Source organism: Elgaria multicarinata, chromosome 3 (genome assembly GCF_023053635.1).
Source record: "Elgaria multicarinata webbii isolate HBS135686 ecotype San Diego chromosome 3, rElgMul1.1.pri, whole genome shotgun sequence".
Taxonomy (NCBI): Eukaryota; Metazoa; Chordata; class Lepidosauria; order Squamata; family Anguidae; genus Elgaria; species Elgaria multicarinata.
The window spans coordinates 100,978,271-100,993,869 of NC_086173.1; the positions used below are offsets into that span (position 1 = coordinate 100,978,271).

General features: G+C 43.9%; 1 protein-coding gene across 1 annotated transcript; it reads right to left on the bottom strand.

Annotated features, from left to right (window-relative positions):
• Nucleotides 1-286: 286 nt before the first annotated feature.
• Nucleotides 287-11,724, bottom strand: TUSC2 (tumor suppressor 2, mitochondrial calcium regulator). The gene is made up of 3 exons (XM_063121091.1): nucleotides 11,507-11,724; nucleotides 7,779-7,899; nucleotides 287-3,527 (listed from the first exon to the last, which is right to left on the bottom strand). Exons 1-3 carry the CDS (start codon nucleotides 11,650-11,652, stop codon nucleotides 3,462-3,464), a joined length of 333 nt encoding a protein of 110 aa, XP_062977161.1. The 5' UTR covers nucleotides 11,653-11,724; the 3' UTR covers nucleotides 287-3,461.
• Nucleotides 11,725-15,599: the final 3,875 nt, after the last annotated feature.

The following is a 15,599-nucleotide window of genomic DNA, read 5'->3' on the forward strand; positions in this document are numbered from 1 at the left end:
AATATTCAAGACAATTTTCACCTTTAGAAAATCAGTTCTGAGTCCCCAAAATAGGGGCTGTGTGGTTCTTGGCCTGGACCCAACAATTCAAGGATGCTGCTGCTCAGGCCAAAAGTCAAGCCTCTGGCAAGATTAGCAGGGTTGCCTGAGGTGGTTGTTTGGTAGAGCTGTGCAAAGGAAACAGAGATTTACTTCCATTTAGGCCCAACACAGCCTACCTGTAACGGCCTTTCTTTTAACCGGTAATAAAGCCAAGTACAGACCCATAGACAAAAGAAGCAGAAAGTTCTGGGACTTACAAATAGTTTTATTGAAATTTAACAAAATTCGACAAATGCACTTCAAGGCAGAGGAGACGGACCATAAATATTGTACACATTTGCCTTTAGGGTTCCTTATCCATATGCTACAGGAACAGGAAGTGTAGTGCTAGTGGGTTCAGGTCTTTTACACAACCACACATTTGCACAGAAGAGTCATTAAAAAAAAAAGGAAATAGAACTTTTTGCTTGTTCCAGCAATAGTGATAATATATAAATAGGTTTATATATCTCACCAACTTTCACATTATCATCATCCTGTATAAAGCAGCCTCCACGAGCCCCCTTCCTGCCAACAACTACTGCTCTCAAGAGAAGCAGGGCTGCCGGAAAGCACGACCGGGACGGGCGGGGGCAGCGTCGATGGGATCATAGCATCCAAGCCGTCTAATTGCACAGCTGCAGTCCCAGCAGGCAAGCCAGCCTCTTAGAGAAATGGACTGAAAGCAGCTGCCAGTAGCTCCAGAGAGGCTGCTGCATCTTAGAAGAGTTCAAGCTAGGCAGAAATGAAGCTTCCTTTTGGGGAGAGGCTCCACTGAGCTTCGAGTGGGAGGGAGGTCCCCACAGCAGGATGCGCACAAGCACTCGAAGTGGCAAGGGAAATGAAAGCCAACGTTGCACTGTACTTTTCTGATCACAGGTATTTGCTTGCTCAGAAACAAAATCGTCAATGAAAGAACATAAATCAGATATTTTAGGAAGGGGTATTACCAACAAGCCTTTCCGCCCCAGTCTCTCTCATGACTTAAGTCCCTTATAAGAGATGATCGCCACAGACAGCAAGCTTTTTGACAGGCAGTCTCCTGTTCTAAACTATACTATTCAAGAATAAGCATGTCTCAGCGCCTTGATTTGAGCCTCTAACTTATTATGCACAAGGATGCTGAGATGGAGCTCTGTTTGCCAAGGACTGTTGCAAACACACCTCTATCCCCAGTATGCTCTTGATTCATGGCAGTGGAAACATCCGTCCTTGATTAAGGATGAAGATGTCAGCTTCCCATCATCATCGAGATGAAACCAAACCAAAAGATAAGCTCCAGTGCACGAAGTGGACAGAGTGGGTGGGGCAAGAGGATGGAAATATGACATAAGCCCAATGTCAGCAAGCTATGTGCTCTCCATGTATGGGTAACTATGGTCCTTGAACTGTAGGTTCATAATGAGATCAGCATGGCAAAGCAGTTGCAACTTGGGAAGCCACCAGGGAACACCATGCTTCCTATGCTCTGGGGTGGGTGGGGTGTCAATCCTAACGTACAGCTGTAGGAGCTGAAAGGAGCAAAGGTGACAGCCAGTGAAAAGGCCTCTGACAACATGGCTACACACTCTCCACACCTTTCCTAATCTCGTTCCTAATGTTTAAGGAGGATTCCCTTGCAGCTGCAGAGATGGAGACACGCACAACACAGTCGTATTGATTTGGCTGGCATAACTGTATACCAGCTGATTAAATGAAACGTTGAGGTAGCAAACGCCTGAAGTGCTCAGAAAGGCAATGACATGCTCTGGGGAAGTAAATGTGACGGGCAATGAACCAACTCCTACAGCTAACCCATCTACAATCCAGTTTTAAAGCTTTGTACAAAAAATTCTGTGGGGTTGGTAGAAAAGGCAGGCAGGCAGGCTTGCATATGAAACCCTCTTCAAAGACAAGGTGCCTCTGAGAGGATTTTGCTTGTTCAGGGCTCAGTAGCAGAGAGCTCTACATCATCGAAGCAAGAAACGTGGGATGATGAAGAGGCAAGTGTACCGCTTCAGTACTGACACAGCGACCAATGCCATTCTGGCCAAAAGAAGTGGCCCTAACAACCAAACATTTAACACTCAACATACTGGGGGAGAGGGGAGAGTCCTTCAAAAAGAGGAGACCCAGCCTTCCTTGGAAAGGTGCTGCATTGCCTCATGTTAGACCTGGTCCAATCCAAGGAGTCAAAAAGACTTTCTGCCGGGGGGCTGTATGCATGTGTGCACAGCCAAAGGACTCAAAAGCAGGTTGGCAACCATCTCGATAAAAGCAACGAAGTTGCCTGAGTGCTGACAGCATAACCTGTCCTAAGGGGTCAAGAAGGAACTGTAACTTTTAATTGTTTTAGGAGAAAAGCCTTCCTACAATAGGAATGGAGCAGGCAGGAGGATCACAGCCTGCCTTGCATTCCACACACCAGTGGGATGTAGATTCAGAAGAGAGAAGACCACTCTGGAATGAAACCACAATCTGCCAAGGCAGATGCTTTCTAAGAGGTGGCCTGCTTGGTAAATCTTAACAGAAAAGCTACATGCTCAGATATTGCTGCTGCCAACAGCCTCTACTGATGTGCTACAGCACAGGCACTAGTTCAGTGGAATTTTCCAAGCAACAAAGTTGAAAAAGACACAGACTGCAAAAAATAAAATGAAAATAGTGCAACTCCCCAGGGAGATATTACAGAGAGCGCAAGACCTCTGCGTCCGTCTGCTTCAGTGTAGCCCTCAAGATTACATCCATCTTAGAAAGCTTCAGCTGTCCTCTTAAGTGCAGCATTTGATATCACCTCTCACCAACCCACAAGGACACCGTACAGCATTAGGTATTCAGCTATGTTATGTTGAGGAAGGGAGGGGAGAAGGGAAAGGCATAAGAAGCTTGCTGCTCACTTTTACTCATCTACAGCATATAAACTGAAACTTCATTGTCAACTTTTGTAGAAACTGACTGGGGTACTCAACAAGCAGGACATCTGGTCAGAAAAGGGTGCAGGTTGATTCTCCATGGTCTTGAGACACTTGAAATCTGTTGCTACCTAAATGTCAGTTAGTGGTGGATAAAAGAATTTTACTCGATTCAGCGAGGGGAATTTTGAGCATCCTCCTAAACAAGGCCAGATAGCTCCGCTGACGCAGGTCCTCTCAACACACATCCCTAGCCAGTGCTACTCCTGATCACTATCCAGTTCCAAGACATCCCCAGTGCTGCAGCCGCTGTCGCCTCCTCCTTCTCCTAGCACAGTAGCTTCAAAGCCAACCATGTGTCTGTGCTCCAGATCCATCACTCTGCAAGGACATGTGGCTGCCTAGCGTGGTTTACACGAGGTACAGTAAAACTGGGCAAGTTAAAGTGCATTTACAGCACACAGTAACTGTTCACACTGCCCTCATGGCTCAGACCTCGCAGATGATAACAGGGAAGTCCACGTGAATCCGAGGGTGCTCCAGTTTCACTGTGCCCTGTAATGAGAAGGATGCAACAAGGATGAGATAATATCAAATAGAAACACTCTCAAGAAACAGACTACAAATGATCCATTCTCTTCGACCAATACTGAATAGAGGCACACATAGAATCATAGAATAGCAGAGTTGGAAGGGGCCTACAAGGCCATTGAGTCCAACCCCCTGCTCAATGCAGGAATCCACCCTAAAGCATCCCTGACAGATGGTTGTCCAGCTGCCTCTTGAATGCCTCTAGTGTGGGAGAGCCCACAACATGACGTAGAATGTGCTGATAATAGTTCCTTACTTAATAAAATCTGGTCTAAAAGCCCAACACAAGCAACTTGGCTACCAAGTATATTATGGGAATAAACTCTACCCAGAAAGTAGACGTTTCTAGGCAGAAAAAGACTTCGGAACAGGATCTGAAGGTAGCATCACCTGGAATTTGTTGCGGGAAACTTTTGCTGCTAGGTTGTTCAAACTAGATGTGACCAGGAGATCAAGGCAGCTCTGGGGTGGAGGGGGGACTCTTCCCCAACATCCCATTTCCCCAGCTGAGGTGTACAGGATGGAACCAACCTTCACTGAGTGTCACCAAGAAGCATGGACAGAAGAGTAACCTTTTGTCAAGGCAAAGCCAAACCAGGCTCTGACAACCATTATGATTGGCCCAAGGATAACATTACCTCCCCACCACCAACACCCCGCCAATGTTTCAGTAAAGCTACTCTAACTTCTATATAACAGGCACTGTCAGATCATTGCTTTCCTCTGCCTTCAGCCTTAGTATTTTAGTGTTCATGGAAGTGTGCAAGAAAACTCTTTGGAAATTAATACTGAATAGGCAATAGAAGAACATGCCTTCTTTATCCTTCACTTCTCAAGTGCCTGATCATCATGAACAGTTTCAATTCAAGGGAGACCAGTTCCAACAACTATACATATCATGTTGTCAGTATGAAATTATATCAACCAGAAGCACCTACAATTTCACTGAAGCAGCCATCAAAATTAGATTAAGTTTCTTGCTGAAACACAGAATTGCTCAAATAAGTGTTTTAACTCAGAGATCTCTAATGTAGCACCCAAAGGCATCTGCAAAACTTTCTAATATTTTTAACCTTTTTTTTAGAATATATACATGATTTATATATATCCATAGCAATGAATATATATGAAATTCATACAACTTTCCAGCAATTATACATAGGCTTAAACAAAAATGGACCAAATATCTTATTAAGTATCCATTTGAAGGTAGTATCTATGCCACCTGTTCAAATATTGAAAGCATTGAAGTTCCTCAATCTATTGCTTTATAGGAGGTGAGTGTTTATCCTTCCAGTGTTGCAATATCACTCTTTTAGCTGTCAAAGGGATGCAGATAATCAGTTTACACTGACCATTTGTTAATTTCCATGAAGCAGTAAATAACTTAAAAGAGCATGTACATCAGTAAATATTAAAGACTGTTCCAGTACAAAATTTATCTTTGTAATAACCTATTCCCAAAAAGAAGCAACTACTGGACACTACCAAAATACATGTTTAAAAGAAGCATGAGCTGTATTGCACCATCAGCAATTAGCTGAATTAGACAATCCCTTAATTAAAGAGTCATTGTGGTGTCCAATAGATATGAACCAAAAGTTTTTGCTAATTAAGACAGTTTAAGATCCATAATGTGACAGGCAGACACCAAAGGGGCAATCCATTAATTAGGCATTTGTGACGGTGCCCATATCAGTATCTCAAATTCCCAAATGTGCCCACAAGTTCAAAAAGTTTGGGTACACCTGTTTTAGCCAGTTTTCAAAAGCTTGAGGCTGGCTTGTCCTAACCCAACATCTCACAGAATCATAGAATAGCAGAGTTGGAAGGGGCCTACAAGGCCATCAAGTCCAACCCCCTGCTCAATGCAGGAATCCACCCTAAAGCATCCCTGACAGATGCTTGTCCAGCTGCCTCTTGAATGCCTCTAGTGTGGGAGAGCCCACAACCTCCCTAGGTAACTGATTCCATTGTCGTACTGCTCTAACAGTCAGGAAGTTTTCCCTGATGTCCAGCTGGAATCTGGCTTCCTTTAACTTGAGCCTGTTATTCCATGTCCTGCACTCTGGGAGGATCGAGAAGAGATCCTGGCCCTCCTCTGTGTGACAACCTTTGTGTGACAACCTTTGTGTAACAACCTCTGTGTGACAACCAGTCCTATGCATCTTTAGATGGAAAAAGCCTAGGACATTTTTCTGTCTAAACATGCAGAGGATTGCACCCTAAATCATGCATAATCAATATTGTTCCAGTAACCCATCTGTCTTCAAAATTGTTTGGAAGCAACCAGGTGTGATTTGGGGGCACTATTGGAGCTGTTCTCTGTACTGTGGTGCCTTGGCCTTCATCCCTTGTTGCCTCGAGGTTTACGTCTCCCGCCCCCGTAAGATTCAATTTAAAGCCCTCCTGATCAAGTTCATGCTGTGGCTGAACACATTCTTTCCAGCCCTTGTGAGGTGCAACCCATCCCTTGCCAGCAGTCCATGTTCCAAGTAGCGTAGCCCATGGTCCCAGAATCCAAAACTCTCACGTCGGCACCACCTTCATAGCCAGTCTTTCATCCGGAGTATTTTTCTTTCCCTTTCTAATCCTCTTCCAAGAACCGGGAGGATGGATGAGAAAACTACCTGGGCCCCAAAGTTCTTCAGTTTCCTTCCCAGAGCTTCAAAGTCTGAAATGATTTCTTCGTAGCTCTGCTTGGCGACATCATTTGTTCCCACATGGATGAGAAGTAAGGGGTATGTGTCCGTGGACTGTATGAGCTTCGGTAACCCTTCAGTCACATCTCTAATCTGTGCTCCAGGGAGACAGCACACCTGGCGAGTCCATGGGTCTTCACAACATACTTGGGTTTCAATCCCACGCAGCAGGGAGTCTCCCACAACGACTACTCTTCTCTTCTTCTTGGTTGACCTACCTTCTGCCTCTTGTTCATTGTTGCACGGTGTCTCCTGTACTTCTTCCTCTGCAAACTGTCCTTCAGACTCATCCTCCAAAAGCTGAAAGCTTAACTCTAATGGTTCCGCCGGTGCAGAATGCCTTCTAGTTCTTCTGCTCCTAACTGTCACTCTTTTCCAGAGAGTTTCCTCTTCATTCCTCTTCATCTACCTCAGTGCCTTCTTTCCCATTTGTAACTCTCAAGAACATGAATTGTTTGTTTGTGCAAAGGATTATCCATTATTATTGCACCCTTTTTATCTATTACCATGCCCTATATTCTTCTCTTGTTCATACAGATATGTCCACAATGGCATTTCACACCGGTTTTAACCGAGGGCAGAGTATCACTAGCCTCTGTACCCACCCATTCATATACAAGAAAGTTTACTTTTTTACCCTCCTCTTATTCTCACAGTGAACTGGACTTAAAAAGTAAGACTAGCTATGTTTTTAATGTGTGCTAGGATATAACAAGCTACTTTAGCCATGTCCAGTGATTTCCCCCCTCTTTTGAATGGCAGATCATCCCCTCAAACAATTTGAAACAAATTCAAACCTCCCTTTGGGAACACTTTACTAGATGCACAGTATCATGGACCTTGGTCCCCATGTTTACCACTACTTAGAGACCATACAAGAACAGCATTCTTATTTAACAGAGGTGTTAACATACTTTTGGGTCATCAACACAGGCTGGAGTGCAGTTTGTTCTTATAATGCATTACTGCTTTACTTCCTCAATTAGGCTGGGAGCTGTTCTCTCTTCTCCTGAATTCATGTGTTAATTTCTGTCGTAGTATGAAACCAATACGGAACGTTTGAAAATGAACTGGCTTTCATATTTACTTATTATATAACCCAGGTCCAGAAATGAGGCATGTGGAACCTCCATCTTTAGCTTAAGCGACAGAACATGGGTCACCCTGACTATCACCATAATCGATTACAGCAGTTTAAACAAGCCCTTTAGAACCATATTGACTTCAGTCACTGTCAAAAAAAAAAATCCCTGAGGAGGAAGCAGGTTGATGCAGTGATTTCAAGATGGCTGCTATAGAACCAGCCTCAGAGGATGGATGCAGGAAATTTATATAGCTATAGGTTCCCACAAACAATGAAATACGAGAGTACACAAAATAAAGTATAAATTTTACAAGATATAAAACAACTCCGCAAATCCCCCAAAGCATCCTCTAGACATTCTCGCTTTCTCAATATTCTTGAATACGAAGATAAGCTACAATAGCCCCATTTTTATTCTGATTGTGTTACCTGAGGTATCAGGTTCTTGTGGATTCTTTTCAGCTTGGCACGCTTCCTCCCATTCTTGGTGACTATTGTCTCCTCATAAAACTCATGGGCAAGGTCACCATCCTCATCATAATACATGGAGCTGTAAAGAAATGAAAAACAGTAAGAAAAAGTACCTACCAGAAAGAGCAAACACACAAACACACACACTTTTCAAATCTGCAGGTGACTGTTGGCACCAAGTCAGCTACGTGGCACCTGTTGCTGCCATGTATTTGCTAGCTCCCTGTCCTCCATATAACACTAAAAGAGGGGCTCATTTAGTGGGGAATTATTTCTACATTACAGTTGTCAACTAGGAGAAATATTGTTTCCTAAGCATGGCTGGCAACAGAGTTATGAAACTACAATTTAAAAACCATGTAGTGACATGCACTAATTTCAGGAAAGCCCACAAAGGTGGATTTTATTTTGAGACACTAACACTCCAAGGTGAACCAGAATATAAATGACCCCTAAGGCAGTACTTTGCCCACAGTCTAGATGCAAAATGTCAAGCCAAGCCTGCCCCTCTCCTGCTGTTACTAACCTACCTGCTCTGCCTGTCCATGATCTTTCTTCTGACTGAAAGGAGCAATGTAGAACTATCCCAGCAGCCTATCTTTTGCAGGTTGGGACAAGCAACAAAAATAGCACCACAACACTTCCATCAATGTGGCTTCCAATAACGTCCATGTGAATTTCTGAAATATTTTGTGTTAATAAAAGCTTACAGATTGTGTATGTTAGGTAGATAACCATTTGCAGTTTAGAATACCTGCTTGGTAAGCAGCATATTGGAATCCAAAGACTGGTAATCAATCATTGGACGGAGTCTTAGCAATCTTATTCATTATTTACTTGCTAGCAAGGGAATAACTCATATAGGTAAAATGAATACCTGAGCATTAGGAGACAATCAACACACTAAAAAAGATAACTTTTACCAGGTGTTGATTTGAGTCACTAATGGTTATTTTAAAAAAATATGTGGAAAATTTAAGAAGGTCACAGTCCACCACAGTTAACATATCACGGTACGTGCATGAGATGCTCAAGAGCATGTAGTTTACAGATCCTTTTTCATTTTTGCTAAGAACAAGCAAGGAGCTTGGTGGAACTATTTAAACAATAAGATGTAAGCTTCATCAATAAGTTTTCTATTCTTAACAAGTTTACATTAAAGCAAAGAAAATGTGCAGAAAAGCACCACGGCTGGATTAAGGAAAAATGAGCATTTAATCAACTAGGACCATTTATATGAGATTGCCTTCTTGGTATATTTTGGGGAGAAGTTGTTGACAAAATTTAATAATCACTTTTGCTATGTAAATGCGAGCTATTCTCACTAGCAACTAAATGTTTAAACAACTTGCATAATTGTTGGAGATGTAATGCAACTAATGCTTCTTTAATTCATGTTTTGGCAATGCCCAGTAGTTGCCTCCTTTTGGGAGGAGGTTACAATAAGGATAAACTTTGTACTGAAACAATCTTTAATATGGAACAATGTGCATGTCCTCCTAAACTACCTACTGGCTTCTTGGAAGTTAGCACATGGTCAACGCAAATGGATTTTCAGAGCCCTTATGACAGCTAAAAGACTTACACTATCCTGTTGGAAGGATAAATGCTCACCTCCCATAATGCAATGGACTGAGGACAACAATGCTTTCAACATCCTTAAACGGCTGTTATACAGGCGCAACTTGTGACCAGATAAGTACATGGATATTTGGACTGCTTTTCTTGAAACCTATGCATAACCCACCCCTTTTTAAAAATGAACAGTATACTTGATGGGGGGAAATGATGATATTCTTATATATGTAATGATTCTTTGTTTTTGTTTTTCATGATTTATTTTTTATTCTGTTTTATTAATAGTCACAATAAAAATAAATAAATGTTTAAACAACTGCCCACAGCTCATAAATCAAGAGTTTTGCCAAGTCTAAGCCATTCCTCACTAACAACCTCAGCTTCTTCAGCAAAACAACATTCAGAATTTAAAAACTAGCTGAAAACTTTTGCATTTCTGTTGTCCAGCTTCTGGCATTTGCAGCAGGCCACAGGAAAACCCACAGGAATTCTCAGCTTGCACCATGCTTCAAGACTAGTCCCTTGTAATTCTTAAATGATGCATTAGAAACCATATGCCTTGAATTTCTTATACAATGATAAGCAGCAGCAGAATGAAGAAGGTGGTGTGGGGATAAGAAAGAGGATTGCCAAGCTCATACAACTCAATGTTAAACTTAATCCTTTATCACTTCCATGATGAAGAAACTTGCAGCCAGTCTGCCAGCATTTGATTCAATAACACTTGGCTGGTCGCCTAGCAAGAATGGAGATACAAATGCTAGTCATTACTCAGGAAGAAGGCAAGCATTTTGGCACAGCTATGGTTTTACTAATTTAAGAACTGGCAAAGAAAGACTTTGGTTTGATGGAGATCATCCATTTCCCAGCAGATCAAGGTGCATCAGCTGTTGGTACTAATGCTGATAACTTCAGCTAACTCTACACAAGCCCAGTTTTCTCTCCACAAATCAGGACCAGCTTCTAAATTATGAATGAACTCCCCAAAGATCTTACAGAATGGGCTGTTGTAGCCTAATACTTTAGACACTGAATCAACACCACCATAAAAAGACAGAGCTTTGGAGTAATGAAGTCCTATAAACTAGGACACTCCAGTCTCAGCCAACTGATCACAGCTGACAACAGATACTCAGTATGGTTGCAGTTCCAAACAAGAAGGTGTTGCTCAAGAATACACACCTTATACCATTGCCTGAATTGGAAATAAATATTCAGGGACGAACGTTTAGTCACTAAACAGTATCCCTGTCTCCACTGGAACCTCCCTACATGCCATCATTACTTGCCATATTTAGTATCAAGTGTGCTCCGTGTCATACAGAAAACAAATGGCATGGTCTTTAACTGAGGAATAAACCTTTGAGCCATTATTAGTCTCCTAGCTCAAAACGAGAAGGGCCTGGAATACAGAACTGAAAGGATAAATCCATGAGGCTTTTTGAGAGAGAGAAAGAGAGAGAGAGCAAAGTCCACTGGAGGGAGCTGCGCTACCACTTGTCTGTCGGGGAGCCATTCATGGCAGAGCAAAGCGACAATGAACTTGTCCTCGAACCGTTGTCCAACGCTTTAGAAAGAGGCACCTCGCAAGCGGGCGCTATTACTAGAAGCCCAACACGCGGCGCTAGCGGGCGCGTCTCCCGTGGAAAGCCGGCTTACGATTATAAACGACACAGTAACGACATATAGCAGGTAGAGCAGAGCCCCAGGTATTGGGTCACGAGGCCGGGGAAGGGGACCTACCTGTCTCTCTCTCTCCCTCCCACCCACTCCACAACCTGAGGCAGCTTCCCCCAACCAGCTGCCCTCCAGATGTGCTGGACTATAACTCCAGTTCAACTGGCTGGGGGATCCTGGGAGTTGTAATCCAACACGTTTAGAGGGCACCAGGTTGCGGAAGGCTGCCCGGCAGCGAAGGCACTAGCCTAGGAAATTGGCAATGTCAGGGGAGGAGGAGGAGGAGGAGGAGGAGGAGGACTGAAAGTGCACTCTGCCGCCCTCCTCGAGCTCCTATGCCAGGTCAGGTCAAGCCAGCCTCTCTGTCTCCGCGCAGCTCCCTCCTTCCCTCCCGCCGTTGCACAAGGGACCGCCCCCAGCTCCACTCTTACCCGCGGCGGGTGAAGACGAAGGGGGTGGCCGAGCAGAGCCCCCGCGCCCGGGCCAGAGCCTGTTCCCCGCCCGGCCCCTCGGAGCCGCCTGGCCCACCCGAGCCAAAAGGCCAGAGGCCCCGGGACTTGGAGCCGCTGGCGCCCATGGCTCAGAGCGGCGGCATGACCGGGAGCGGGAAGGGCAACAGAGGGATGGGATGGGAGGAGTCACCCGGTGCCTCCGGGGAGACAAGCAACGGCACCTTCTCTGCAATGGAAAGCTCCGCCTCTCCTGTCGACGCAACTTCCGCCTCTGCCGCCTCCGGAAGTGCGCTCTGAAAAGTGGAAGGGGGACTACAATCCCAGTGGCGCTCTAACGGAACTTCCGGTATCCTGTGGAGCCGATAAGAGTCTTCCGTGTGTTACGGCTTAAGAAGTAATGTTAAAAGAAGCAAAGACAGTGGGCAGGGGCGCCTTTTGTTGCAGTGCCTTGAAATAATGCCCCCCAAGAAGTACAAAATCTAGATGACGACTTGTTTTCTTGGCGAGGTGCCTGTGATTTTAAATGCCTCGTGAATTCAACGCAGGAATTTAACGGGGGTGGGGGGGAGATGCGGTTATGCTACCTAGCTTCAAAGGCACCAACATATAGCATATAGAGTGCCTTTTGTTTTGAAAGTATCACCTAGCCCACCCCAGTTGTTTGCATTTTTAAAAAACTACATAGAGTTAAAGTACTTTTGAAGAGCAGGTTTCCTATGCCTTCAGCAAACCCCCAAACAAGTAGAAATTAAAATTAAATTATATTTGCATTTGTCATATGTGTGTGTGTGTATAATATATAAAGTACTTTCTGCCTGTCATAGCATCTGTTAAAAAAGCACAGGTTTCTCCAGTTGAAACTTAGGACTGGAGAAAGTATGTGTAATGTGAGAAAATAGTCCAATGCATATTTGGTGGGCACTGGCTGGCAGCGACCACATATAAAACCTCTTCAAGTCAAACAAACACTTCTCTCAAAGTCAAGATCTGCTCAACCGACTTATCTTCTGGCACAGTTCACTCTTTGCTGCCCCTTCTTGTTCTAACTGCCTAATTTAAATCTCTTTTCTCTGTCACTCTGGCAAATCAAATAAGTGAAATGTTCCTCTAAAGTCAAATTTTGACAGTTGGATAACATTGTTTGCATTGAGAAGCAGCAAGAATAGTGTGTTTCCAAAATCCTTGTTCTAAATCTAACGTATAAATGACAAGTAGTTAAACTGAATATAAACTGAGTGCCAACTTTAAACTCTGCTGTTGTCTTCCTCCTACGCTCAACCATCCAGCTATCTTTTTCTTTTTTAAGATAATTAAAAAAGAGAGAGATAGCAGACACCTTTCTTTCTAAGCACGGTCTTGAACCCGGCCAGCTTTATTTGGTATTTACGCCAGTTCTTATGTGTTTCCAGCGCTCCTGCCGGCATATGGGGAGGAAGGATGGCTGGGTACAAATCTTGTTGCTGTCTCTTTGCCTGACTGAAGAAGTGAAGCCGGGAGGAATCGTAGAGAGGTTAGACTTAATAGGTCTCATCTCTACAAGTCAAAGACAACTGAAGAGCGGCCTTTCTTAGGTGTGGCACCCTGCTTATGGATTTCTTTATACCAGGCAAGCTTGCCTAGTGACTGCATTAATGACTTGCCAAGTTAAAATAAAAATAAAAATTCCAAGGCCTTTTAACTTGAGATTTTTTTAAGCTGCAGTTTCTTTCCTGTTATAACTAAACCATAACATTCCAAGACAGATGCAGGAATGACTGAATAAAGGTTGATTTTTATGGAAAAAAAGCCTGTCTATACCATTGAAACAGAAGAGTGAATGGACGAATGACTGATACCTGAGGCTAGAATGGATTGGTGGGTGGGATTAGTGGCAGTTGGAGAAGGGAGAAAGAACTAAGACAATTAGTGAGAGGTCAGGAAAGTGGGAGCCAAGTTAGGATTGAGAGACAGTGACCTGGTTTGCTAACCCATGCTTTATTTAAAATCAGCTACTCTACAGGCCAGTACATCTCCCAGCATGCCTTTGGTGGCCCGTAACCTCTGAGAGGCACTTCCTTCCTGTTGTTGCCGATGCTTCTCCTTTATAGAACTTCGAAGAGAAGCATCACTGAGGAGGGGAGGTAAGCAGCTGTCAGTGGACATACCTAGCTCCGGTTAAGTCTTGCTGGCGCTGCCTTGGCCCACACTTCTTGCCCACCAAGTGCTCTATCAGGACCCTGTACTGTAGGGCTGGGGCTGGACCAGGCACTTGTCCCTCTTCATTGGGCCTGTTTCTGGGTATACGCAGAGTACCTTCCCACTCACTCCCCCTTAAGGGCAATGGCTGCATGCACACTTCCTCCAGATTCTGAGAAAACAGCGATATCAGGACAGGATGCCTTTGAGCATGTTCAGAGTTCGGCCTCTCATTACCCTGTTGTATCTATGATTTTAAAACCACATACGGTGGGTGGGAGGAAGCACTGCAAATGGACGCAAGGCATTTATGTGGAATTGGGTTGACTACTCAAGAGTGACCTTAGGAGTCTGGGTTGTGAAAGGTACGCAGCAGCCACCCGTCTGCACACTCGTAATGGTCGCCAAAAGCCAGTAAGTCTGGCTTTTTTATTATTAATTTCTTTAAACATACTTAAAACCCCAAATTTTGTGTTTTTAGATTTTTCTGGTACATCGTATTGCCAGACCTATCAGCATGGCAAATTTCAAGTTCCTAACTCATCTACAAGTGGGTAAACATTTCCAGACATACAGCCAACACATATTTCAGCTTTATAGGTAATGTTAGGTTGCAATGATGAACACTATTAAATCCCATTGAAGTTAATGGGACCTGTCCTAAACGGACAGTTAGGAGCAGGGTGTCAACCTTCAGTGTGGTGTGCAATCTCTGGGGAAACAAAACCCCAAAATAACTTCAAAACTACAGAATGAGTCCACAGCATGTGCAGGTTCAAGCTCAGCTCTATTGCCAGGACCATACCAACTATTTCCAAGTAAATATATTTAAGATTGAGATGTATTGTCAGCAGCCCTCCTTTTCCCTGATCCTTTGTTCCTTAGTAGGACTGCACTGAAAATTCACCTCTTGAGTTTCAGATCAAAATAATGCTTTCAGGGGGAGTAGAATTTGCTGCCTTGGTTCCTTGATCTGCACCTTTCCTTCCTTATAATTTCTTGGTAGTCATCTTTCTGGGAATAATCACATGGACAAACCCCAGCCAAAATGAGGATTGCATAATGAATGGGATGGCATGACATTGGCAATACATTTCAGAGCTAGTTCAGACTGAGAACAATAGTTCCTGAGTCAGAGAATATTTTTGAGTCCTTTCGCAGCAGTCATAATGACACTTTTTGAGGGTGCCAAATATGTTTGGGAGAAGCATCCCCCACCACTAGCCCCATGCAAGCTCAGTCCCATTCTTTGGCTATACAAATCTAGCTCACGCTGGTAATCATTTTGGATTTTTTTTTTTGGCCAACAGATGGCGCCCAGCGCACAAGCCTGACAGAGTACGCACAAGGGAATTGTTTGGCCACAAGGCAATAGATCTGGCAAGAAGGAAACAGGTGCATTGGCAGCACTCTGATATGAATGGCAGTGAGTCTGGTCTTTCGGCAGCCTCTGTGATATCCTGGGGGTTCCCGTGGCGTCTAGTGCAGCTTCAGCAACAAACTCTTGACAGCTAGCAGCCACAGAGGAAGATTTCCTCTGGCAGCTGACATGTCTAAGTATAGCAAACTGGACTAACTAAGCCTGAACTGCAAGACCTGATGGAAGTGGCCTGCTGGCCCCGACAGGCTGAAGGAGAGCTTTACTGGAAGCAGCAGGCACTGAGACAGCTGTGGGAAATATAATAGACTTATTTATGCAGAAATTAATCTATGATATACACATGGGTGTTGTCATCAATCTTTACAGAATTGGGCTTACATTCTGCCTTGTTACTTCCCAACTTTAAGGCTCACTCTTTGTGAAAAGCATCACCACACATGCAAGCTACAGAAACCCAGCTCTCATTCTCTATCGCACAATTCCTTAGTCCAAGTTCAATCTGTGGGGTCCCTAGGT